Source organism: Aspergillus ambiguus, assembly GCF_047715705.1.
Source record: "Aspergillus ambiguus strain CBS 117.58 unplaced genomic scaffold BDV59scaffold_6, whole genome shotgun sequence".
Taxonomy (NCBI): Eukaryota; Fungi; Ascomycota; class Eurotiomycetes; order Eurotiales; family Aspergillaceae; genus Aspergillus; species Aspergillus ambiguus.
Genome location: NW_027395519.1, coordinates 928,241 through 946,925, shown reverse-complemented (window position 1 = coordinate 946,925; position 18,685 = coordinate 928,241). Strand labels below are relative to the sequence as shown.

Here is an 18,685-nt window from a genome sequence, read left to right as displayed (position 1 = left end):
CTCGAGACCTGATCATTCAGCAGGAGTACTTACTGGGCTATCGTGTCTCGTGAGTCACGATAAAGACGTGATAAGTCAAATATCGTTTCAGCTCATTTCCCTGATCCGCCCTGCCGGTGCACCAAGTCCTCGAGCTGGCACGAGCTCCATGCAGCCAGCCCTACCGTATTGGACTGGACATTCTACTCCCTCACGAGCAAAGTCATAGTGTTGTCCTTGACAGGGTTAATTTGTGCAGACTCCAGACTACACCAGGAATTTCAAGATCTACCCCGATAGTCCGCGACGCGGAGGAAGTTCTGGAGACGCTGGGGTAAGGCAAATGACGTCATTTTGATGACGGCCCTCCATATCAGTATCCTGGATCAGGATGGCTCCTCTCTGTATTTTCATTCCCAACAGCACACTTCAACACACTTCTTTGCACGTAAACCTCGACAAGGTAGTTTTTTCTCGTCGGACTCATTTACGCCATGTCGTTCAACCCTCCCTCGAGCATTCGAGTCACCTCGCGCCAGATCCCAAGCTGGGAGCGAATCCCAAATACTTCTGTCCAATCAAAGCCCCTCCTGATATACCACCAAGCATTCACTGCATCTCCCAACGAGCTGTCGGCGCATTTCGAGCAGATCGGCGAAGTCACCCCGCAATGGGTTTATAGCATGTACGAACAAACACACTTCCACAGCACCACTCATGAGGTTCTAGGAGTCGTTTCTGGTCGTGCCCGGCTATGTTTCGGAGGCGAGCAGAACCCTGGGCGCCTCGAGCCGACTGTGGAAAAGGGCGACCTGATCATTGTTCCTGCTGGGGTGGGACACCGGCTGCTGGATGAGCTCGGACAGAGCGAGAGTTTCAAAATGGTCGGCGCTTATCCACACAACAAAGACTGGGATATGTGCTATGGTCGACCAGGGGAGGAAGAGAAGGTTAAGAACATCGAGAGCCTGGGATGGTTCCATCGTGATCCCCTGTATGGGACAGATGGTCCTGTACTACATGTTTAAGAAGCACATGGTTATACTTAGAACAAAGTACAATTTGGAACTATTTTCTTATTCTTTTTTTTTTTCTTTGTTCAAGTCCACATTCGTACAGTGGTATGGTACACACGGCCGTTACATCTTCGAGACTCCAGGCTCCATACCCAAATCTGCTAACAATCCAAGCGCCAGTCTACTCGGACCCACGCAGAAGATGACAAAAAAGGAAAATGGGATGAAGGAAACCACAAGAACGCCCAAACTAGGTATCTTCCATCCAGACAAAAGAAACATATCCTGACGCATAAATGTAAAGAAAAGCCGTCCAAATCGAGAATAAAAGAAGGGTGCAGAGAAGGAGAGATGCGCGAAGATGGGAAATGTCAAAAAGACCAAAAGCCATTCATTTGGCCACACGTTCCACGAGCCTGGTTAGTTCCAAAATTGTCAGTATGTATCATTGAAGAAGTTGAGAAAAGTCAGGGAGCATAAGGTTTATACCTGAGAACACTTATAGAGAAAGTCGTTAGCCACGCCAAAAGAGCAATCAACAGGACACAAGCTAAAGCCTTTTGGCGGTCGCAGATAGCATCGTTCTTCGGGGCCACTTCTTGGTTGATTTCTCCTACAGTGCACGCACCACTGACTGTACTCAAGGATTCGAAAGCCAGACTGAGATTTGCTGAATCAAAAACGATGAAGAAGATGTCCAAAAGAACAAGTCGGGCCTTGGCCGATGGGGATCGCAGGCCCAGAGGCTTGGACGTATACTCATCCCATGTAATGTAGACCAGATATACTAGGGCAACTGCATCAACGATTATAGCCATCAGGGCAGATGGGCCCTGGGGATGAATATACTCGCCGGACAAATGGTGAATGGATCCCCCAAGAGCAAGTGCGGTCAGAGAAAAACACCACACCGTTAACCGAAATATCAGGGGCACCATGGGACTCTTCAAAAGGGTGTTATGGAAGCGTTTGAACCATACCTGCCGCCGCTTTTTCATACGCATCGGATCTTCCGTATCTTCCTGTGCCCATTCCTCTAGCTGCCCGCGCCAGGGTTGGGAGTAATCGCCATGGTTCTCGTTTAACCACTCCGGCGTCACAAGCTTTTCTTCCACCCCCTGTTCTCGGGGGTAGGCGATCGTTTTGGAGAAGTTCTTCCAGCGCGATTCGCGGCCTATACTCAGCTCCTGGTCGTCGTCCAAACTTTCTCCTCTGGTGAAGGAAGCTGGGTCTGGCTTTGAAGTCGCATAAGGAGAATGGTTATGTTGCGCAACGAGGGCGTCGTCAGGTTGAGAAGGTAAGAGCCGGGAGGTGACGGAAGATTCAGGTTCATCCTCCGGGTATTCGACCGACTTGATCCAGGCTGTAGGAGACGAACTATCAGTGATACTATTCACAAGCAACGAGGTCCGGGACGTCCGCGGAATTCAGTATTTCAATATACCTGGTAGAGTCCGTAGGTTTCTCCCGGTTAAACCATGATACGCCTCGTTGTCTTCGTGAAGGACCGAACCATCCGGGGTGCGGGTATTGCTGGTAGACGGTTCAAGGGTGCCATTACGAAGAGGCTCCAAGGATCGGGCTTCACTGATCTGCCCGCTGTGGGAGTGGTTGGAGGCGCCATCTGCGACGGACGGCTTTTCGGACAATCGGTCGTCTAGGGAGGGCCCGGACTCTGGAGGACGAAGGCCTGAATTGCGCACATCCTGTGCCATTGCCTTCAGTTCAATGGTGTGGTCCAGGAGCGGTTGGGTCGGAGCGTCAGGAGTTGAGGGAAGAGGCCGGCGGATCTAGTCTGCATCGCCTCACGACCCTCTTACGTCAAGAGGGCAGGGGGTTCTCTCGCAGAATTGTACAATTGGCCCTGGGAAGAAGTAGTGGGCGATCGAATGCGAGACCGACAATGGCGCAATTACACTCGCAAGGTGAGATCGCAACCTGGATCGGAGGGCTGGTAGGAGGTAATGATAATACTTTTCCCAGATCCAATAATTACCGGCAGTTTTGTGCTCAGGTGAACTTCCCAGGCGGAGAACCAGGACGTACCTCCTTGAAACTTACCGCCCGCTTGTAATTTACGGTACGCGCGAAGCTCAATGACGTCGGATCTGTTCTTCTACCAAATCGTATTATCTTCGAACCACCACCAACCCCAACTGATTTCTTCGCATCTCGAAAAGGCCAAAAGGACCACCGGGTGGGAAGGGTACTAGCCAGCATTCGTTTGAAAATACAAAGAAGGCATGCGACTTTTACCACCGCCCTTTCCTCCGTTGTTTTCTCTAGTCGATCGATAGTCTCTCGTCTCCCTGCCGGCGCCACGATAAATCCTCCCTTCCTCCCTTCCAGACAAAGCGGACCGGGCCATAAAGAACAATACAAAACAAAGAAGATCCCTAGAAACCGGAGATATCCTCGTTGCTATGCGGCTCTTTATCATTCCGATTTCGACCAGGCGTGCCTTGATCTACTCTCGACCTCTTCGCAAGGATCTTCCCAAGCAACTGTCATGGACCGACAAGATCACCAACAAAGCCGCTGAGACTTGGGCTAAATGGGAAGAAGCGGAGGGTGGATGGAAGAAATACTTGGTCTCCTGGGGGAATCGGGTCCAACAACGAATTCCATATCAAGAATGGGGTCTGAAAAGCATCCCTTCTCTGAATGCCCAACGACGTCTCGACGAATCTCACGGGTCGAAGAAAATCGATGTTCTCTTTCCAGGCAATTCGATTCATTCCGAGAAGCTACAGCCCCTGCTGTGGAAGATTGCTACTGAGAGGCAAGATTTACATCGTCAAAGGATGTGGTGGAGCTTCATTGCCGCTCCGTTCACAGCCCCTATTGCGCTGATTCCTGTGTGAGTGAAAACATCCACGATTTCCACAGTCGCTTGGTGTCTTCGCTGCTCTGCTAACAATGCCCTGGGACACAGCATTCCTAATATCCCGTTCTTCTATCTGGTGTACCGAGGCTGGTCGCACTGGCGTGGTGTGTTCTTCCCCCGTCGCTTTCTATCTAATTATCATTCACCCATCCCCGGATGCTGACGGTGCCAAGCCCTCAATGGATCGAAACATCTGGAATACCTGGTCCAAAACAACCTCTTGAACCCGATATCGTTTCCCGGACTTGAACAACTATACGCCAAGCGAGTCTCGCGCGCATTGGATAACACTGAGGCAGAGAAGCCGGCCTCAAGCATGGTGGAAGATGTTGAAAAGAGTGATCATAGGCTCCTACTCCGTATGAAAGATGCCAAGAAATTAGCATCGATTCTCGAAGCCCCGGAACTCGCCCTGGAAGCAGAACGGGCTATTATCCAGGTTGAGGAGCAGTTAAAGTCACCGGGTTCGTCTTCCAATGGCAAGGAGAAAAACACGGCATCCAAGAAGGACGCGTGAAGCATGAATCCTGGAGGGACCTTACATTGTACAATTATATTGCTAAATGTAGTACATAGAACGACAATATACGCAAGAAATAGAATAATTATGCCGGCTTCTCCATTCGTTCCACCATGAGTGAAGCGCAATGAGAGCAACAAATCAACCAAGTAAGCCCGGATATACTTTGATCCGAACCTCCCCGGAGAGCCACTGCGGGACGGCCCAAACGGGTAACTCGACCATTCCTCCATCATTCGGCCGTGGTTCCAGCGCTTACTCTTGATATCCCACTGCTAGTGTTCAACCTGCCCGCTGTCACCGAATACAGGTGCTTCATTCATCATGTCAAATAAGAAAATCGAGCAATGGGAGATTGAGCGATACTGGGAGATTTTCGCCTCGCTGTCTAATGGCCAACCCCGTCTTAACAACTCCCAAGCTGCTTCGGTGCTCAGGAACAGTCGGCTTCGCGATGAGCAGCTAGAGAAGGTTTGGGATTTAGCCGATGTTGATGGCGATGGCGAGCTAGACTTCGAAGAGTTCTGCGTTGCAATGCGCTTGGTATTCGATTTGGTCAACGGGGTACGTCAGCTCCCCTCCCTATTGCTGCTGCTCCGGAGCTATTTCAGAACGCGCCCCCCCCCCCCCCAAAATGGTCTTTAGGGGCTAATGCTCTGCTATCCCATATCGTGCACCTGGGCGCATGCACTAACAATCTGCGTATTAAAGGAGCTGCAACAAGTCCCGGCACATCTTCCCGACTGGCTCATCCCTGAATCCAAATCTCACCTAGTCCAAGCAACCCAGGCTCTAAGCGGTCGTTCGGAGCAGTTTGAACGGATAGAGGACGAGGATGATACTCCCGGTCTGAAGGACGGTTTCGACTGGTACATGAACCCATCCGACAAGTCAAAGTATGAAGATATCTACTCGGCCAACAAAAACCAGCGCGGCGAAATCGCATGTATGTACCTGGAACCTCCTTGCCTGTCATTCTCATTTTGCAAGAATCTAGAATTGACCGTCCGTCTTGCATATAGTTGGTTCACTGCAACCCCTTTACGACTCCCTCGATGTACCCGACACAGACATCCGCTCCGCATGGAACCTAGTGAACCCCTCCGCCTCTCCCGAGATCAATAAAGACGCCACCCTTGCATTCCTGCATATCCTAAACTACCGACATGAGGGGTACCGCATCCCACGTACTATCCCTGCTTCCCTCCGAGCCTCGTTTGAAAACAACAAGATCGATTACCAGGTCGACAATGCTCGACCCGCACAGCGATGGGCGAACGGGGACACAGAGACTCCCACTGGCCGGAAAGCGAAATTCGGAGATACGTATCTGAGCCGAATGGGCATGGGTGGAAAAGCTTCGTACGCTCCGAAGGGAACAGACTTCAACAATACCATTCAGGATGAAGAGTGGGAGAAGGTCCGGTTGAGGCGTGAGCTTTCGGAGATAGAGGCCAAGTTGGACTCTGCCAAAAAGGCCTCTGAAGGACGACGAGACCAGCCAAGAAACGACGGACGGCCTAGCTGGGTGCTTATCAAGAAGGAAGCTCTCCAGTTGCTCGACTACAAGGAGCGCGAGCTCCGGGAGCTAAGGGAAGGCACCGGAAGATCTAGAGATGGCCAAGATCTGGAACGAGTCAGGGAAGATATTAGGACAGTCGGGGAACAAGTGGATGGGTTAAAGAGCCATCTTGCCCGTCGGAACGAGTACCTGCACGACCTCCGGAGGCAGGTCGAAGAAGAGAAATTGTCTCGGTAGTGAGTCCTTTGAACATATCTGGAACATGTACTTTTTGTCTGCTGGTCTTGCATATTCTATTGCGGTGGTCTTTTCCCCTTCCAGTGTACAGCCATTCCTTGGCGAGGAGCTTCAGGCGCTTAATGGATGTTTTTTATCTTATTACCCCTTATTTTTTTTATTGCGATTGCAAACTTGATTAGATCATATTCGCTCCCCCTGCATCCGACTAGACCGTCTAGCTAATATACAGTACATAGCTCCCCTGCAGGCGTTGGATAATAATCTACATGCTCCGTCATGCTCCATGTGCCTGAGAAAGAACGTAACAAAGTTCCAACACTCTATTTGCAGCATACTAGTACACATATGCCATGACCCACCAAAAACACCAGTAATCCAACATTATCCCATCACTATTATTCATGTTCAACAGCGTATAATCACTTCCCAGCAATTTGAGCCATAAGGCCATCGCCATCCCTCTTCGTCTCCACAGTCTTGAACATATGCTCGTTCTGATCGAGGCCCTTTTCGGCCCGAGCATACGCCTCTTCGCTTCGATCCGTTAAGATATCAAGGTCTTTCTGGGAGAGGAGGGAATTTGGATCCGCGCCAGCTTCAAAGCGCTCAAAATCATCTTCACCTAGGGCCTTTCTCAGGTCATCAACATCATTTGCGCTCAGTGCGGAGCTGGGATCCAGAAGGCTCTTAAATTTGCCCTTTTGGATGACCAGTCTCTCAAGGCGGCGTTTTGAATCTGCTTTCTCGAGCAACGTCTGCTCCACTGTGCCCTTTGTGGCTAAGCGATACACGATCACCGGTTTAGTCTGACCAATCCGGTGAGCACGGTCCTGGGCCTGGAGGTCTTGCTGCGGGTTCCAGTCTGAGTCGTATAATATCACTGTATCAGCAGCCATAAGATTGATCCCTTGACCACCCGCGCGTGTGCTCAAGAGAAAGATTTTGAACTTCGGGTTCGTGTTGAACGCTTTAATCTGCTCTCGTCGGTCACTCTGACTGATTGCCCCATCAATTCGGCAACAATTCCAGGAACGGAGCTGAGTGGCCCAATCCTGGAGGATATCTAGCTGAGTTTTGAATTGCGAGAAAATAAGAATCTTGTGCCCCTTCTTGAGAAGGCTGGAGACCAGACGGTCCAGGAGCAGCATCTTTCCTGATGATGTGACAAGCGATTCATCGATGGCTGTAGGGTCCTCCCCCCAGGGCCAGTAGAAGTTATGCGGAGAATTACAAGCCAGTCGAGCTTGCATCACCGGATTCTGCATTTTCTTCTGGGCTATTTCTTTCTCTATTGACAATACCATTAGCGTCGTCCGGGGGAATATCGGATATGCATATGTAAGACATACTGGCGAGTTTGATGGTCTTGGCCCTCTCGATTTCCTCCAGGTCCGTCTCAATTTGACCATCAAAACCTTCAGCGACATTCAGATCTTCCTCGAATCCTTGCTCGATCTTTCGCAGTCGCGAGTTAAACTCACGATCACTTAGCTCCTTGTAGCTTTGCGGTCCTCTACGCCTGCGAATAGAGCTTGCTGTGCTCGCAGGGGTAGAGTCCCGGCTCGATTTAAGGCTTTTGTTAGGTGTAGAGTCTCGACTGCTGTCTGCGCTGCGCTTTAAGCTACTTGAACGCGACAGCACCTCGTTGTTGGCTATCAATCGTTCTCTAGCTTTCTCCTCAAGGTATTGCCGACCAGTTCCGTTCAGAATCTCACGGTAGAGTTCTTTCTGCTCTGTCGTGAGAGGCGCGTACAGAATATACTCCCGTTTCTTAGGGAGGGAGGTCTCCACATCAGTCTTGACCCGTCGTAGGAGGAACGGCTTGAGGATTGAATGCATGGTGGAAACAAGCGTCCGCTTCCGGCGTTCCAGAACATCCGCCTGGCCGCTATTATCGAGCATAGATGAAAAATCGAACCAACTTTGGAAACTATTGAGATCATTGAAGATCTCGGGTAGTAGGAAATGCAAAAGCGACCACAGCTCCGTGATGTTATTCTGCAACGGTGTTCCAGTGATGAGAAGTCGATTCGCCGAGTTATACGTGAGCAACTCTTTGATGAGTCGGCAATTCATGTTCTTCAAACGATGTCCCTCGTCCTGACGTCCTGTCAGCAACAGGATTGTGCATCTGTCTCCCAACGGTATGACACTTACCACAATAATATAACGCCACTGATATTGTGCAAGAAACTTCCGATCGTTCATGCAGATCTCGTAGGAAGTGCAAACAACTGGGAAGTCCATACTCCTTTGGTCTTTCAAGTTCATCATTTTCTTCCGAATCGCTGCACGCTCGTCCTTCGATCCATGATAGAGTACGGTTTTAATATTTGGAGTCCATCGCGCGAATTCGTCCACCCAATTGCTCACGGTGCTCAGAGGCGCTGCAACTAAGAAGGGGCCCGAAACCTTCTTCTCTTTAAAGAAAGCAATTAAGGAGATAGCTTGTATGGTCTTCCCGAGCCCCATCTCATCGGCCAAGATGCCACATAGTCCGTTCATCCACAGTGACTTCAGCCATTCCAATCCTTCAAGCTGGTACTGTTTCATTTTACCCCCAGTGACCAGCTCAGGTTGTTGTGTCGCAACGAGCTCCTGTTCGCCCAAAGCCGTGGGTTTGGCCTCGTATTCATCTGCTGCATGCTCCAATGCCTCCTGAACAGTTGGGTTATCTTCAGATACCTTTACGTCTGCTTTCTTAAAGTAGTTTGAAATACTATTCGTTCCTTTCGTGGCTTTGGGCCGACCTCTTCTCGATTTCGTCGTACCGTGCTCGGAGATGTTCGCAGTCTCCGCTGTCGAGCGATCTGTTGTTGTTTCTTTCGTACTTGTGCGGGTTTGCCGTTTCCCAACCACCTCGGTAGGATGTGTTTTCTTGGGCCCAGAGCCCCCATTCTTTTGTTGTTGCTGTAGTTTGGCGGCTTCCAACTTTGCTTCTTCCTGCTGTTTTTTCATCTTGTCGGCCATAATAGCGACGAAAACCTGGGGGGAGGAAATATTGACCCATCAGCCACCTGTTTGTCTTTCGAATAAATGCGATACTGGTCAAACACAACTAATACGCACTTCGCTAGTGCTCAGGAGATGCATGAGGGCCTTGGCCTTTACATCCATCCCCTCAACATCATCAGAATCATCCATAGCATTTGCGTCCTTATCTGGCATCGAATTGGCTTGCGTTTCGAGGAGAGCTTTCCGTTCCTGACCCGGTGCATCGGTCATCGACGAGGACAGTTGGGTGGAAGACTGCCGGAGGGCATTGTCGCCGTGAGAATCGGCTGGTGTTACCGGAGTTTCGGGATTTGACATATTTACTGCCACCACTGCAGAAACGTCTCCAACGCTTAGGACTTATGCCGCTGGCTCTGAATGAAGAACGGCGGCAAAATATTCGCTGGTGGCTCAGACTCGGCACAATAATAACCAGACAACATGCGATTTGACCCAGATAGATAATAGCGATAATGTAAGAATCTATCCAGATCAAATGGCTCACGAGTAGGAGAGAAGAGACACGGCGGAATGAATGCTTGCGGTCAATCCGCTCAGGCTGAGCGGGCGCGTTGGGAGACGCGGATTTTCGCGTTTGTGCACGGACCAACAGTTGATTGATTATCCTCGGATGATGTAAGCAGCTGTATAGTCCACCAGACTGCATGCTACTACCTAGTAGGTACGTCCTAGCGTTTACTCGAAAGCAGATATATTTAACTTATATGGGAAAATAAGATGACCTGATTGTCCCACTACTATGTTTATCCTGATGGTTATTTCCCTCAACTTCTCCATACGTCATGTCTTTGTTCGATTGATGACGTCGGTCCCATATGACCCTCGATCCTCGATCGATCGATCAACTTGGGAAAATGAAATATAATGGAAGTAAACGTGCTGAATTCCAACCTCAAAGTCGCAATTTTGCATTTTCTATCTCTCTATAAGAATTTCAGCTTAACAAAATGCCTTGGTCAGCCGCTCTGCCTCAGACCTTGTTCACCTCTCCGGTCCTCTCGGTGGCCGCACCCATCACTGCCGGAAGCTTAGTCGGCTATCTGGTTAATAGGGGTAATTAAATCTGATATTCCTAACGACAGCTCACAAAAATTGACCTCTTTCCAGGAAGAGGAACCAAAGAAACATACAAGTCTCTTCGCAAACCACCTTATTACCCTCCTTCCTGGCTCTTCGCGCCGGTGTGGACGGTTCTATATGGGATGATGGGATTCGCTGCCCATCACGCGACAATCACCGGTTTCTCAACCACGGCATCTCTCACGCTGCGGGAGCTGACCGCTTCTTCACAAACCCTTTACGTCTCTCAGCTGGCTCTGAATTATCTATGGATGCCTCTGTTCTTTGGCATGGGCAAACCGAGCTGGGCCCTGGCGGATATCCTAATGCTGGGTGTGAACGTCGGGGCTTTACTGAGAACATGGTGGAAGACTGATTGTACTGCGTTTTGGTTGATGATGCCGTATGCGGCGTGGCTGGGTTATGCTACCTATCTGAATGCTGCCATTGGTGTGGTGAACAATTGGACTCTCAGAGAGGACAAGAGGGAATGAAACGGCTAGGTGTAACTGAACATACTGGAACTATAGCTACAATCTTGAAAGTGCTTAATTATCCGTTATATTCCACGCTATCTAGGGTAGTAATATCATTGCATCATGGCGAGGATGTGAAGACTTAATGATAGTACACCGTGATCGTCCTCCTGAAGCTCGTGTCTTTGAATCACGAGCCATTCCTGGAAGTAAGAGGTTTGATAGGCATTTCTTATCAATATTGAGATATCGATTGTTCATACATTTGCCATGTCAAATAGCATTAGTCTCTGGCCATCTTCGTACTTGCTCTAGGTGTCGGATTCCCGGCTGCCCAATCGGTTGAACCGACTAAGACTATTTCATCCTCGTCATCTACCCCGTACTCTTCATATTTCTCCTGATTCTCATTTTGACCATCGCTGTCCTCTGTAAAGGAGGCAAAACTAGGCCGGATTGCTGAGTCTGGGGGAGTGATAGGGATGTACTCAGAGCTACATAGGCTCTCCTCGTCCAACACTTCACCCGATAAATACTCAGAATATGGGGGAGTATCGAAGCGGTCAGATGGTATAGGACACCTGTTTGGAGGAAACTCTGTAACTCCATCTCCACGAACAATTCTCCCAGGCGATGCCGGTGGGGACTGTACCCCAGAAATAAATACCCTGTGAGTATGTGAAAAGGTATCGAGGCCATGGACACCTTGGGCCGCTTTTGCTTGTTGCTTCTGTTCCTGGGCTTCTAGATGCGCATTCTCCAGTCTCTCTCGTAACTTCATAGGTGATTTTAGTGGTTTCAAGCTGGGTTCAATGGAGTTATACGACCAAATGCCACCCATTCGTCTCCGCAAAGGGCCTGATAGGTTCCAAGCCACTGGAAATTCCTGTCGGGGGTATTCTGGCCCATCACGTCTATGGTGATCATTAGTCCTAGCTTCGATCTCAAGCGGTTGGTTCAAATAGTAACGGTCAAGCGGTGGAAAGCTCAAGTACAGTTTATCTGGTTCAATATCCGAAAAACGGGCCTCTTCGAGATCTTGAATTTGAGCCGCTCTTTGCACTCCAATCTTCAGCCGAACAACCCATGGTGATTGAGACGCTAGCCGACGGTTCTTCACGTACTGGTGAGGGTCTTGTCCGCTCGAGGGTGTAGTTGACTCTTGATCCCATTGTTCTGGACGATGTGGACTATCAGTTGGCTCTGACTTGGCATACTTCATGCCTCCTATTCTAGGAGGCATGCTGTGTTTTGAACCATTGTCCTTAATGGCACAAATACCACTGTTATCTTTGGCCAAACCTCTAGTTGGTAGACGTCCTGGGTACGAACCCCCTCTCACGGAGTGTGAGGCCAAAGTAATAATGTTGTTGTTCCATTCTCCAACAACCCATGGGTCGATAGCTCGCTTGTGTATAAACAGTTTAGCTTTAGTGACCTCGGGCACTGAGCATGAGAAACAGTCAATTCCCGGTATCTTGGCCAACAGTTGTGTTGTCTCCTCCGAGATCTTGTAGAACAGACGGTCGTTGGATTTCCCACTCTGTTTGACACTGTTGTCTCTTCTTAGAATGTTGTTCAGTTGCCTTTGTCTTGCATTTTCCAAACAAGTGTCTTCGAACAAAGCCTGCGCATTGCGACTTAAGAGGAGATTGTATATCAATTGTTCTTCATGCTCAATAATCCCTAACATACGGCATACGCTCGACCATTCGTGGTGCTGGAGAAGGTTGTTGAAAATCTCTACCTGCAGCTGGGGGGAAAGATGGCTCCAATCTAGGTCATAAATTGGAGAATCAGGCTATGATGGTGCGATGGTGTGAGTTTCATTTCGGTCATAGATGCCACAAGTTTCTCTTACCTCCATCATGTAATTGTGGAAGCTGCCTCCTTCCACACCATAATGGTGGCTAACGTTCGTCTCCGTAGGTAATGAGTCTCTTCGTGTCTTATGGACAAAAGTCGCGTTGTCCACGTTACCAGTTCCCTTATCACCTGGTGCACTATTGTTAGCGAGCCTGACATCTCAGGTACCATACTAACGTTTACCGCTCCCATCATCGACAATGTCTTCTCCAGATCTGTCGTTACATATTTCTAATGTTCGTGGTTTGTCCAGAGTTGGAAACGCAGCAAGGGGCAGGTTTTGGTTGTAATTGACGTAGTTTGGGGCGCGTTGGCTGCGCTCGCGCACCGAATTTGGGGTAAATGGAGTGTAGAATTCCTCGGCGTTGTAGCGTTCAGGAGGGTGAATAGAGCCCCGAAGCCTCATTTTGACTAGTTTTGGAATGTCTTCTTGCAAATTGTAGATGAGTGATGACGGGTATGGAGTAGCCAAGGAGGTGGAGGAGGGACGAGCTAGGGTAGATGTCCGATGGCAAGTGATAATGCCACCTAGTCTTGGGCTGCGGTAGTCAATGGATATTGGAAGTATAAAAAGTGAATACGAAGGAGGTAATGGATGCTTTGGCCACAGACATTTCGCTGAGAGGGTGGGTGGTGGAGAGGGAGAGAATCAGGAAAGTTCAAATTCCCAACAGGCTTCGTTGGACAGCTATCCTAATGCACTCCCTCTGACCCAAAAAGAAAAAAAAAAAAAGGAAGAAAGAATGCTAGCCCACCAAACTCGTCAATATCACATAGACGTAGGATAATATAGAGTAGTGACACAAGTGAATCAAAATAGTTGACGGCTTAGAAGCTAATATCTACATTCGAGGCGAAAGGTAATCAGGACGAAACCAAACTCAGCTATGACAGCCCACTATCAATAAAGCGTCCCAACGCAGTCGCTCGGGTATTTATGCGGGACAGTAAAACAGCAAGGGAAAGCAAATGAATGATCTCAGCGGTCTTGAAAGGGAGACAACGGTCTTCTCAACGCATCCTTCTCGATGTCCATGTCCATACTGTCTCCCATAGCATCATCCTCCTGTCGATAATCCATATCTCGTTTCCTAGATGTTGCTCTTTGGGCGACTGACAAGCTTGAACATGTCCTGGTTGCCCGCCGGGTCAGCTCAACATCCCGTTTTGCCTCGAGTATAGCTTCAAACGATCGAAGCAGGATCCTAGACTCTTCGTCGGTCTCGATGCAAAATCGGTGTATATGAACAGCTTGTATGGCTTGGCCCGAGTCCGCATTGAACATTACCATCAGATATGCAATGATTAGCACAGCCGAAAGCCCACTTCCGGTTTCACAAAACACAAATATCTTCGGTGATTGGCCTGGATTCATCATGCTGTAGGTGAATAAATGCTCGTTTATTCGGCGAATAGCGTAAGGTAAGATCGAGATGAGCTCTTGATTGTTAGAAATATCCACTGTGTCTGCCTCTATCCCCAACTCCGAAGCGACCTTCTCCCCAGACACTAAACGGGCCAATGCCAGCCGTCGATCACGAACAGCCAGAAGGAGCGTAAGGCCTTCTAATCGCAGCCAGTTTCGATCCTTGACGCACGCCCACGGACCTAGGTAGAGAAAGGGCAGTATCTTCTGGGCTTCTCGACGCATCGGATACCTCCAATCCTGTGCAGGATCCAATATATCGAATAACCTCGAATTGACCTGCTCAAAAAAGCCGACTGGAACAAACTCTCCTTCCGGAAAACGATGAGCTGAGGGGTCGAATGGCGTCATCTGGAGAGATTCATCCCGGTGGTGGGAGGCTTCCGGGGAAACGGCTTGATGGGCCCTTCCAGATCCTGCAGCATATTGATGTGTTCGTATATACTGGGAATCTTCCCGAAGAGACATGGGGACCTCATTGCATATCGGCGGAAGCGGCATAGCCATTGGTGTCCTTAAAGAAAAGGGCCTAGGCTCATATGTGTTAAAAAGATATCCTCAGCTATCCAAATGGCCGTCTCGCAAGTTTTCGCGATAAGCCACTACCGGTCAGAGGGAAGCAGACGCATTGAATATGAGTTGTCTTGCTGTCTATATGTCACGCGGTAATCTTGAGAATGGGCTTGACGTGGTGTGTCTTCCAAGTGATCTCACTAAACATCCATGGATGTGAGTAGGTCAAAGTGACTAGTAGGTGACCAGGCACACAGGCAACGAGGCAGCGAGTGAATTGGAGCTGAGTCAGCAAGGCCCTGGCGGAACGTTCCTCTCCACTTGATTATTATTAGGCCCATTACGACAATATGAACGTTTGGTGACTACTGGGTAGTGAGAGGAAGTGCATCATTTGTCGAAAAACCAAAAAATTCGAATATAAGTCACATAGATTTGAGCCTTAGATTAGTGTACCACGACATCTGAGGCTCTCCTCGGTAAGCTTACTTCGGAAGCATATAATATATCCTGTTACATGTACGCAAGGATATTCGGCAGCTTGTAGGGTCATATTACATTATTTAGATAGTCAGTCCTAACAACCAGTTATTTTAGATAATAATATACATAAATCCAGCACTCTTGTGTAGCTGACGAGACAGTATCATGCAACGGAGTTACCGGACCCAGGTTGCTTTGTATCCGTGTGCCTAATTATTGACCTTAAATACTGGAAGGTTTTAGAATGGCTACGCATTTGGTACAGAAAGGATTCTGCGACTAGTAGACTTAGAGATTATCCGCGATACTCTAGTGTTAGTACAAGCCGTCCTCTCAATCAACTACTACCAGCGGTCCCACGGGGGTAAGATCTTTTCCAAATTCCTGCGCCATGAATATACGTAGAAAAGATAAGTCAGACTCGAAAAGTATGCTGTAAGCCTCCTATCGGGCTTGCTCTGGAATTAATTTTTGGGCGAAAACCTGGTTAAACTGGGCGATGACGGGCAAATGTCAAGGGCGAGTTTCGTATTTGGACTCCCTTGGGACGGACGGAGCGATGAACGGTATTTCCTTCCATCTGAGACAGCTGTCAATTTTGCGTCCATCTAGACAATGGGCATTTGATACTGACCAACCTATGCTGATATCCTCTTACTCATAGAAGGCTCTTGTTCGCCATTTGCGGATGATCGTATCACGAGACGACAGGTTCTTGAAGGAACTAGCGTAAATAATACGATTTATAATCATGAATGAAGGTTGAGTCAGACCTGCAGATGAAAGAGTCATATCATGGAGTCATCCGCTAGCTTGAGATAGCAACTTCACGTTCTTGTCTGGACCGGATGGGTATAAGGTTTGCGGCAGAACATGCCTTGGTGCCTTGGATAGCTTCACATGCAGCTCTGATACATGATTCAGGAACCGGGAAATATTGGGTGGCATGGAATGAGGATCTACCTATGACAATGGATTATTAACCTTTTACATGAGAGACATCCTGAGTAAACTTATTGCCCAGTAGAACTACTCCGGAGCTATCATTTACACAATGATACGTTGGTCGGGGAGGGAGTAAACGGCGTCTTGTTTTTGCATACTATTATCTAAAGATACAAAGAGACCATTGCCATGTCTTCACATGTATGTTGGACAGGCACAACTCGTCTGGAACCCAATACACAGTTTAACAATAACTGCAAGATGCAGAAACAATAATCATAAAGCAACTCTGCTAAGCAGGTTGATTGAGTTAAATAGCAATGAGCGAGGAATGAGATGGACAAAAACAACGCCTGGGTATATTTCAGGGAATAGAGAATGGGAGATAACCGCAAGAACACCGCCTGCTCCATACCTCCTGCGACCCCGAGTAAACGCCGTATTCGTCAGATCTGCTATTGCTAATCCATGCCTTCTTATGAAGACCAAACGATACAAACCTCCCACATGATGTTGCAGATATTTGAACGCAGACCCAAGGCCCGGACTCTGCATAGCAAAACGCCCATGGAATGCAAGAATGGAGAGAGAGAAAAAAATCACCGCAAAGGAAAAGGAGTATTTGCCGGTGCATAATGATTCTCGTGGATGAATCCATTTCGTGAGGTAGTTACTCACGACGCGGTGGGTTGCGGAATCGCCTGCTGCAATCCGGACACAATACGCTCCAATTCCTCCAGTCGGCGGTCTTTCTCCTGGACCTCGCGCCGCAGTCTCTTAAGCTCATTTCGCAGGTCGACTCCATTCTCTTCATCCTCTGGCATATCGACAGAGGGGTCGTCATCAATAGAGTCACGCTTCCGCTTGAGAGGAGGCGGAGGGAGAGATGCAGCGCCATCAAGTTCGGCAGTGGTTACGATAGACAACTCGGAGGCTTGTCCGTTGTCGGTGTGCATGTGGCGTCGGCGAAGATGTTCCTTCAAGTTCTCCTGACGCGTGAAGCCGTTCCCGGTGCTGCGATTACAGTCGGTATACGGGCACATCAACGGTTTCTTGGCGTTGACATTCTTCTTGTGCACCTCGCGTTGGTGTCTCAGGAGCCCACCGGAATAGGTGAATCCTTGGATCTTATCGCATCCTGGCTCGAGGCACTTGTAAGGTCGATCATGTTTGTCCATATGTTTACTATGATATAGTTGTTAGGATCATCAATAACAGTACAGTTAGTAGCGGGGATGATGTACTTACTTCCACTCGCAAGGGCGACGGAACACCGGAGGCGCTGACTGGCATTCTGGATGGTCGCAATAGATCTGCCCGGCGGCATTCTTGGGAGGGTCTCGCGCCCGTCTCACCGACAGTCGCGGGCGCGCCCCTTCCATGAAGTTTGGTGATAGTTGGTCGGTCATCTTGGGAGCCGGGGGAAGAGCGTCTGGAGCAGGAACGAGAACAGAGTTTGGTCCAGCAGGACCTTCGCTTCGAGGGCTAGGATAGTCAGAGCCGTCGCCCATTATCGTATTGAATGATCACACCCCGCCGTTCTGTTGTGACGAGGCGGGTCGGCGTGGGATCGCGACACAAGGGCAGCGAAGGGCTTGAAAGTCGAACACGTGGAAGATAATACACACGCTAGAGTGTGAAAGCGGTTTGGAGATAGAGAGACAGGAGTCGATGGCTTGTCGCGTCGTCAGGTTCAGTGGCACTGATGATGAGTGTAGGTTCCTGAGGCGGAAGGACGGGGGTGCCGAATTTTTCAGGTGGACAGTTAAGGCATCCACTAATGACTAAGCGATCTTGGCACTTCGCCACCCTAAAGGAGGCTGGTAAGTTTGGTGGCTAGTGGAACAGGATTGACAATGGCGATAGTGGCCCGAAGTATGCGTGATGAACGGTACTTAAATCCTCAGAGAGCCTGACTCTTGAACCTTGAATGTGGCGAGGATGGACTGCACACGTGGTGTGATTTGGATATGTATTTGTACTCTGATTCACGGGAAAGGCACACTGATCGGATGGTATTAATCAGATCCTCCAGGATGCGAGTGAGTCATGCATGATGGTAAGAGTTGGTCAGGCAACCGGGCAAAGCGTTGGTTTTGGTATAAGAGCCTGGCCGCAGGAAAGATTGTCATTCTCATGGGCCACCTACTGTTAGGTACCTACTCGAGGTTGTCCTTGTATCCGCCACATTGGGCTGCTGCCTGGCTGTCAACGCCACATCACGTGGTGGACCTATGGTTCTCAGCCACACGCCAGCTCTATTATTACTTGGGTCTCCATGTGAGAAAGTATTCTGTATCTCGAAAGAGCGATGCGATGCGATCAGATGCATCGGGGTTCCCGAGGCTGCCATTTCTTGGGGTTCGTCAGGCATTTGAATTCACCGTCATTGGAGGCATTGACTAGGTATTACCGCCAGGCTGTGGCAGGCGGAAAGAAGCAATGAATGCCTATCGGGTTGTTTGTGGGCCAATTTTTTATAATTGAATACATGCATACATGAGGCTATTTTTGACGATTACCACAAGCTGAGCATCCCTGGATTATCGGCAGGTTGCCTCTTTGCCTCTCACTGCTCATCCTTCGATATGGATTACGCAAACGCCTGCATACTACTCAGGGTTGAACGGTCGACGACATCAAGATACGGTCTAAGGCCATAAAAGGAACTCCGTTTCATAACTGTAATCAACCTAATCAACCTAGACAGTCAGATCAACAACCTACCAGGCGATGCT

The 18,685-nt window shown here is 49.1% G+C and overlaps 8 protein-coding genes across 8 annotated transcripts; 4 read left to right on the top strand and 4 right to left on the bottom strand.

Moving 5' to 3' along the window:
• Positions 1-1,050, top strand: BDV59DRAFT_173389 (cupin domain-containing protein). Its single transcript, XM_073688894.1, has one exon. It carries the CDS (start codon positions 474-476, stop codon positions 1,005-1,007), a length of 534 nt encoding a protein of 177 aa, XP_073550673.1. The 5' UTR covers positions 1-473; the 3' UTR covers positions 1,008-1,050.
• On the bottom strand, positions 1,043-2,985 carry BDV59DRAFT_173388 (phospholipase D regulator). Its single transcript, XM_073688893.1, has 3 exons — positions 2,440-2,985; positions 1,485-2,358; positions 1,043-1,411 (listed from the first exon to the last, which is right to left on the bottom strand). Exons 1-3 carry the CDS (start codon positions 2,708-2,710, stop codon positions 1,387-1,389), a joined length of 1,170 nt encoding a protein of 389 aa, XP_073550672.1. The 5' UTR covers positions 2,711-2,985; the 3' UTR covers positions 1,043-1,386.
• An 82-nt stretch (positions 2,986-3,067) lies between these two features.
• On the top strand, positions 3,068-4,502 carry BDV59DRAFT_173386 (mitochondrial K+-H+ exchange-related family protein). The gene is made up of 3 exons (XM_073688892.1): positions 3,068-3,855; positions 3,931-3,986; positions 4,056-4,502. Exons 1-3 carry the CDS (start codon positions 3,419-3,421, stop codon positions 4,397-4,399), a joined length of 837 nt encoding a protein of 278 aa, XP_073550671.1. The 5' UTR covers positions 3,068-3,418; the 3' UTR covers positions 4,400-4,502.
• A 140-nt stretch (positions 4,503-4,642) lies between these two features.
• On the top strand, positions 4,643-6,409 carry end3 (cytoskeletal adaptor protein SagA). The gene is made up of 3 exons (XM_073688891.1): positions 4,643-4,966; positions 5,114-5,348; positions 5,425-6,409. Exons 1-3 carry the CDS (start codon positions 4,727-4,729, stop codon positions 6,159-6,161), a joined length of 1,212 nt encoding a protein of 403 aa, XP_073550670.1. The 5' UTR covers positions 4,643-4,726; the 3' UTR covers positions 6,162-6,409.
• Positions 6,410-6,453: 44 nt separating this feature from the next.
• BDV59DRAFT_173384 (putative SNF2 family helicase/ATPase PasG) lies at positions 6,454-9,845 on the bottom strand. The gene is made up of 4 exons (XM_073688890.1): positions 9,234-9,845; positions 8,322-9,149; positions 7,514-8,264; positions 6,454-7,452 (listed from the first exon to the last, which is right to left on the bottom strand). The coding sequence occupies exons 1-4, from the start codon at positions 9,474-9,476 to the stop codon at positions 6,584-6,586; spliced, it is 2,691 nt and encodes an 896-aa protein (XP_073550669.1). The 5' UTR covers positions 9,477-9,845; the 3' UTR covers positions 6,454-6,583.
• Positions 9,846-10,063: 218 nt separating this feature from the next.
• Positions 10,064-10,851, top strand: BDV59DRAFT_173382 (TspO/MBR family protein). The gene is made up of 2 exons (XM_073688889.1): positions 10,064-10,232; positions 10,287-10,851. The coding sequence occupies exons 1-2, from the start codon at positions 10,127-10,129 to the stop codon at positions 10,730-10,732; spliced, it is 552 nt and encodes a 183-aa protein (XP_073550668.1). The 5' UTR covers positions 10,064-10,126; the 3' UTR covers positions 10,733-10,851.
• Positions 10,852-13,334: 2,483 nt separating this feature from the next.
• BDV59DRAFT_173378 (dual specificity protein phosphatase family protein) lies at positions 13,335-15,059 on the bottom strand. Its single transcript, XM_073688888.1, has 2 exons — positions 14,816-15,059; positions 13,335-14,756 (listed from the first exon to the last, which is right to left on the bottom strand). The coding sequence occupies exon 2, from the start codon at positions 14,511-14,513 to the stop codon at positions 13,560-13,562; it is 954 nt and encodes a 317-aa protein (XP_073550667.1). The 5' UTR covers positions 14,514-14,756; positions 14,816-15,059; the 3' UTR covers positions 13,335-13,559.
• A 961-nt stretch (positions 15,060-16,020) lies between these two features.
• Positions 16,021-18,090, bottom strand: BDV59DRAFT_173376 (putative C2H2 transcription factor). The gene is made up of 2 exons (XM_073688887.1): positions 17,196-18,090; positions 16,021-17,132 (listed from the first exon to the last, which is right to left on the bottom strand). The coding sequence occupies exons 1-2, from the start codon at positions 17,456-17,458 to the stop codon at positions 16,622-16,624; spliced, it is 774 nt and encodes a 257-aa protein (XP_073550666.1). The 5' UTR covers positions 17,459-18,090; the 3' UTR covers positions 16,021-16,621.
• Between the last annotated feature and the right edge of the window lie 595 nt (positions 18,091-18,685).

Bases quoted from the DNA above. Each gene is read 5' to 3' on its own strand.
- BDV59DRAFT_173389 (XM_073688894.1), top strand. From the start codon at position 474: ATGTCGTTCAACCCTCCCTCGAGCATTCGAGTCACCTCGCGCCAGATC.
- BDV59DRAFT_173388 (XM_073688893.1), bottom strand. From the start codon at position 2,710: ATGGCACAGGATGTGCGCAATTCAGGCCTTCGTCCTCCAGAGTCCGGG. The intron at 2,359-2,439 runs GTATATTGAAAT...CGTCTCCTACAG, and splicing joins AAACCTACGGACTCTACCAG to CCTGGATCAAGTCGGTCGAA. The intron at 1,412-1,484 runs GTATAAACCTTA...GGAACTAACCAG, and splicing joins TTCTCTATAAGTGTTCTCAG to GCTCGTGGAACGTGTGGCCA.
- BDV59DRAFT_173386 (XM_073688892.1), top strand. From the start codon at position 3,419: ATGCGGCTCTTTATCATTCCGATTTCGACCAGGCGTGCCTTGATCTAC. The intron at 3,856-3,930 runs GTGAGTGAAAAC...CCTGGGACACAG, and splicing joins CCTATTGCGCTGATTCCTGT to CATTCCTAATATCCCGTTCT. The intron at 3,987-4,055 runs GTGTGTTCTTCC...GACGGTGCCAAG, and splicing joins AGGCTGGTCGCACTGGCGTG to CCCTCAATGGATCGAAACAT.
- end3 (XM_073688891.1), top strand. From the start codon at position 4,727: ATGTCAAATAAGAAAATCGAGCAATGGGAGATTGAGCGATACTGGGAG. The intron at 4,967-5,113 runs GTACGTCAGCTC...TGCGTATTAAAG, and splicing joins TATTCGATTTGGTCAACGGG to GAGCTGCAACAAGTCCCGGC. The intron at 5,349-5,424 runs GTATGTACCTGG...TCTTGCATATAG, and splicing joins CCAGCGCGGCGAAATCGCAT to TTGGTTCACTGCAACCCCTT.
- BDV59DRAFT_173384 (XM_073688890.1), bottom strand. From the start codon at position 9,476: ATGTCAAATCCCGAAACTCCGGTAACACCAGCCGATTCTCACGGCGAC. The intron at 9,150-9,233 runs GTGCGTATTAGT...TCCTCCCCCCAG, and splicing joins ATCTCCTGAGCACTAGCGAA to GTTTTCGTCGCTATTATGGC. The intron at 8,265-8,321 runs GTAAGTGTCATA...ACAGGACGTCAG, and splicing joins AGTGGCGTTATATTATTGTG to GACGAGGGACATCGTTTGAA.
- BDV59DRAFT_173382 (XM_073688889.1), top strand. From the start codon at position 10,127: ATGCCTTGGTCAGCCGCTCTGCCTCAGACCTTGTTCACCTCTCCGGTC. The intron at 10,233-10,286 runs GTAATTAAATCT...ACCTCTTTCCAG, and splicing joins CGGCTATCTGGTTAATAGGG to GAAGAGGAACCAAAGAAACA.
- BDV59DRAFT_173378 (XM_073688888.1), bottom strand. From the start codon at position 14,513: ATGGCTATGCCGCTTCCGCCGATATGCAATGAGGTCCCCATGTCTCTT.
- BDV59DRAFT_173376 (XM_073688887.1), bottom strand. From the start codon at position 17,458: ATGGGCGACGGCTCTGACTATCCTAGCCCTCGAAGCGAAGGTCCTGCT. The intron at 17,133-17,195 runs GTAAGTACATCA...ACTATATCATAG, and splicing joins CGTCGCCCTTGCGAGTGGAA to TAAACATATGGACAAACATG.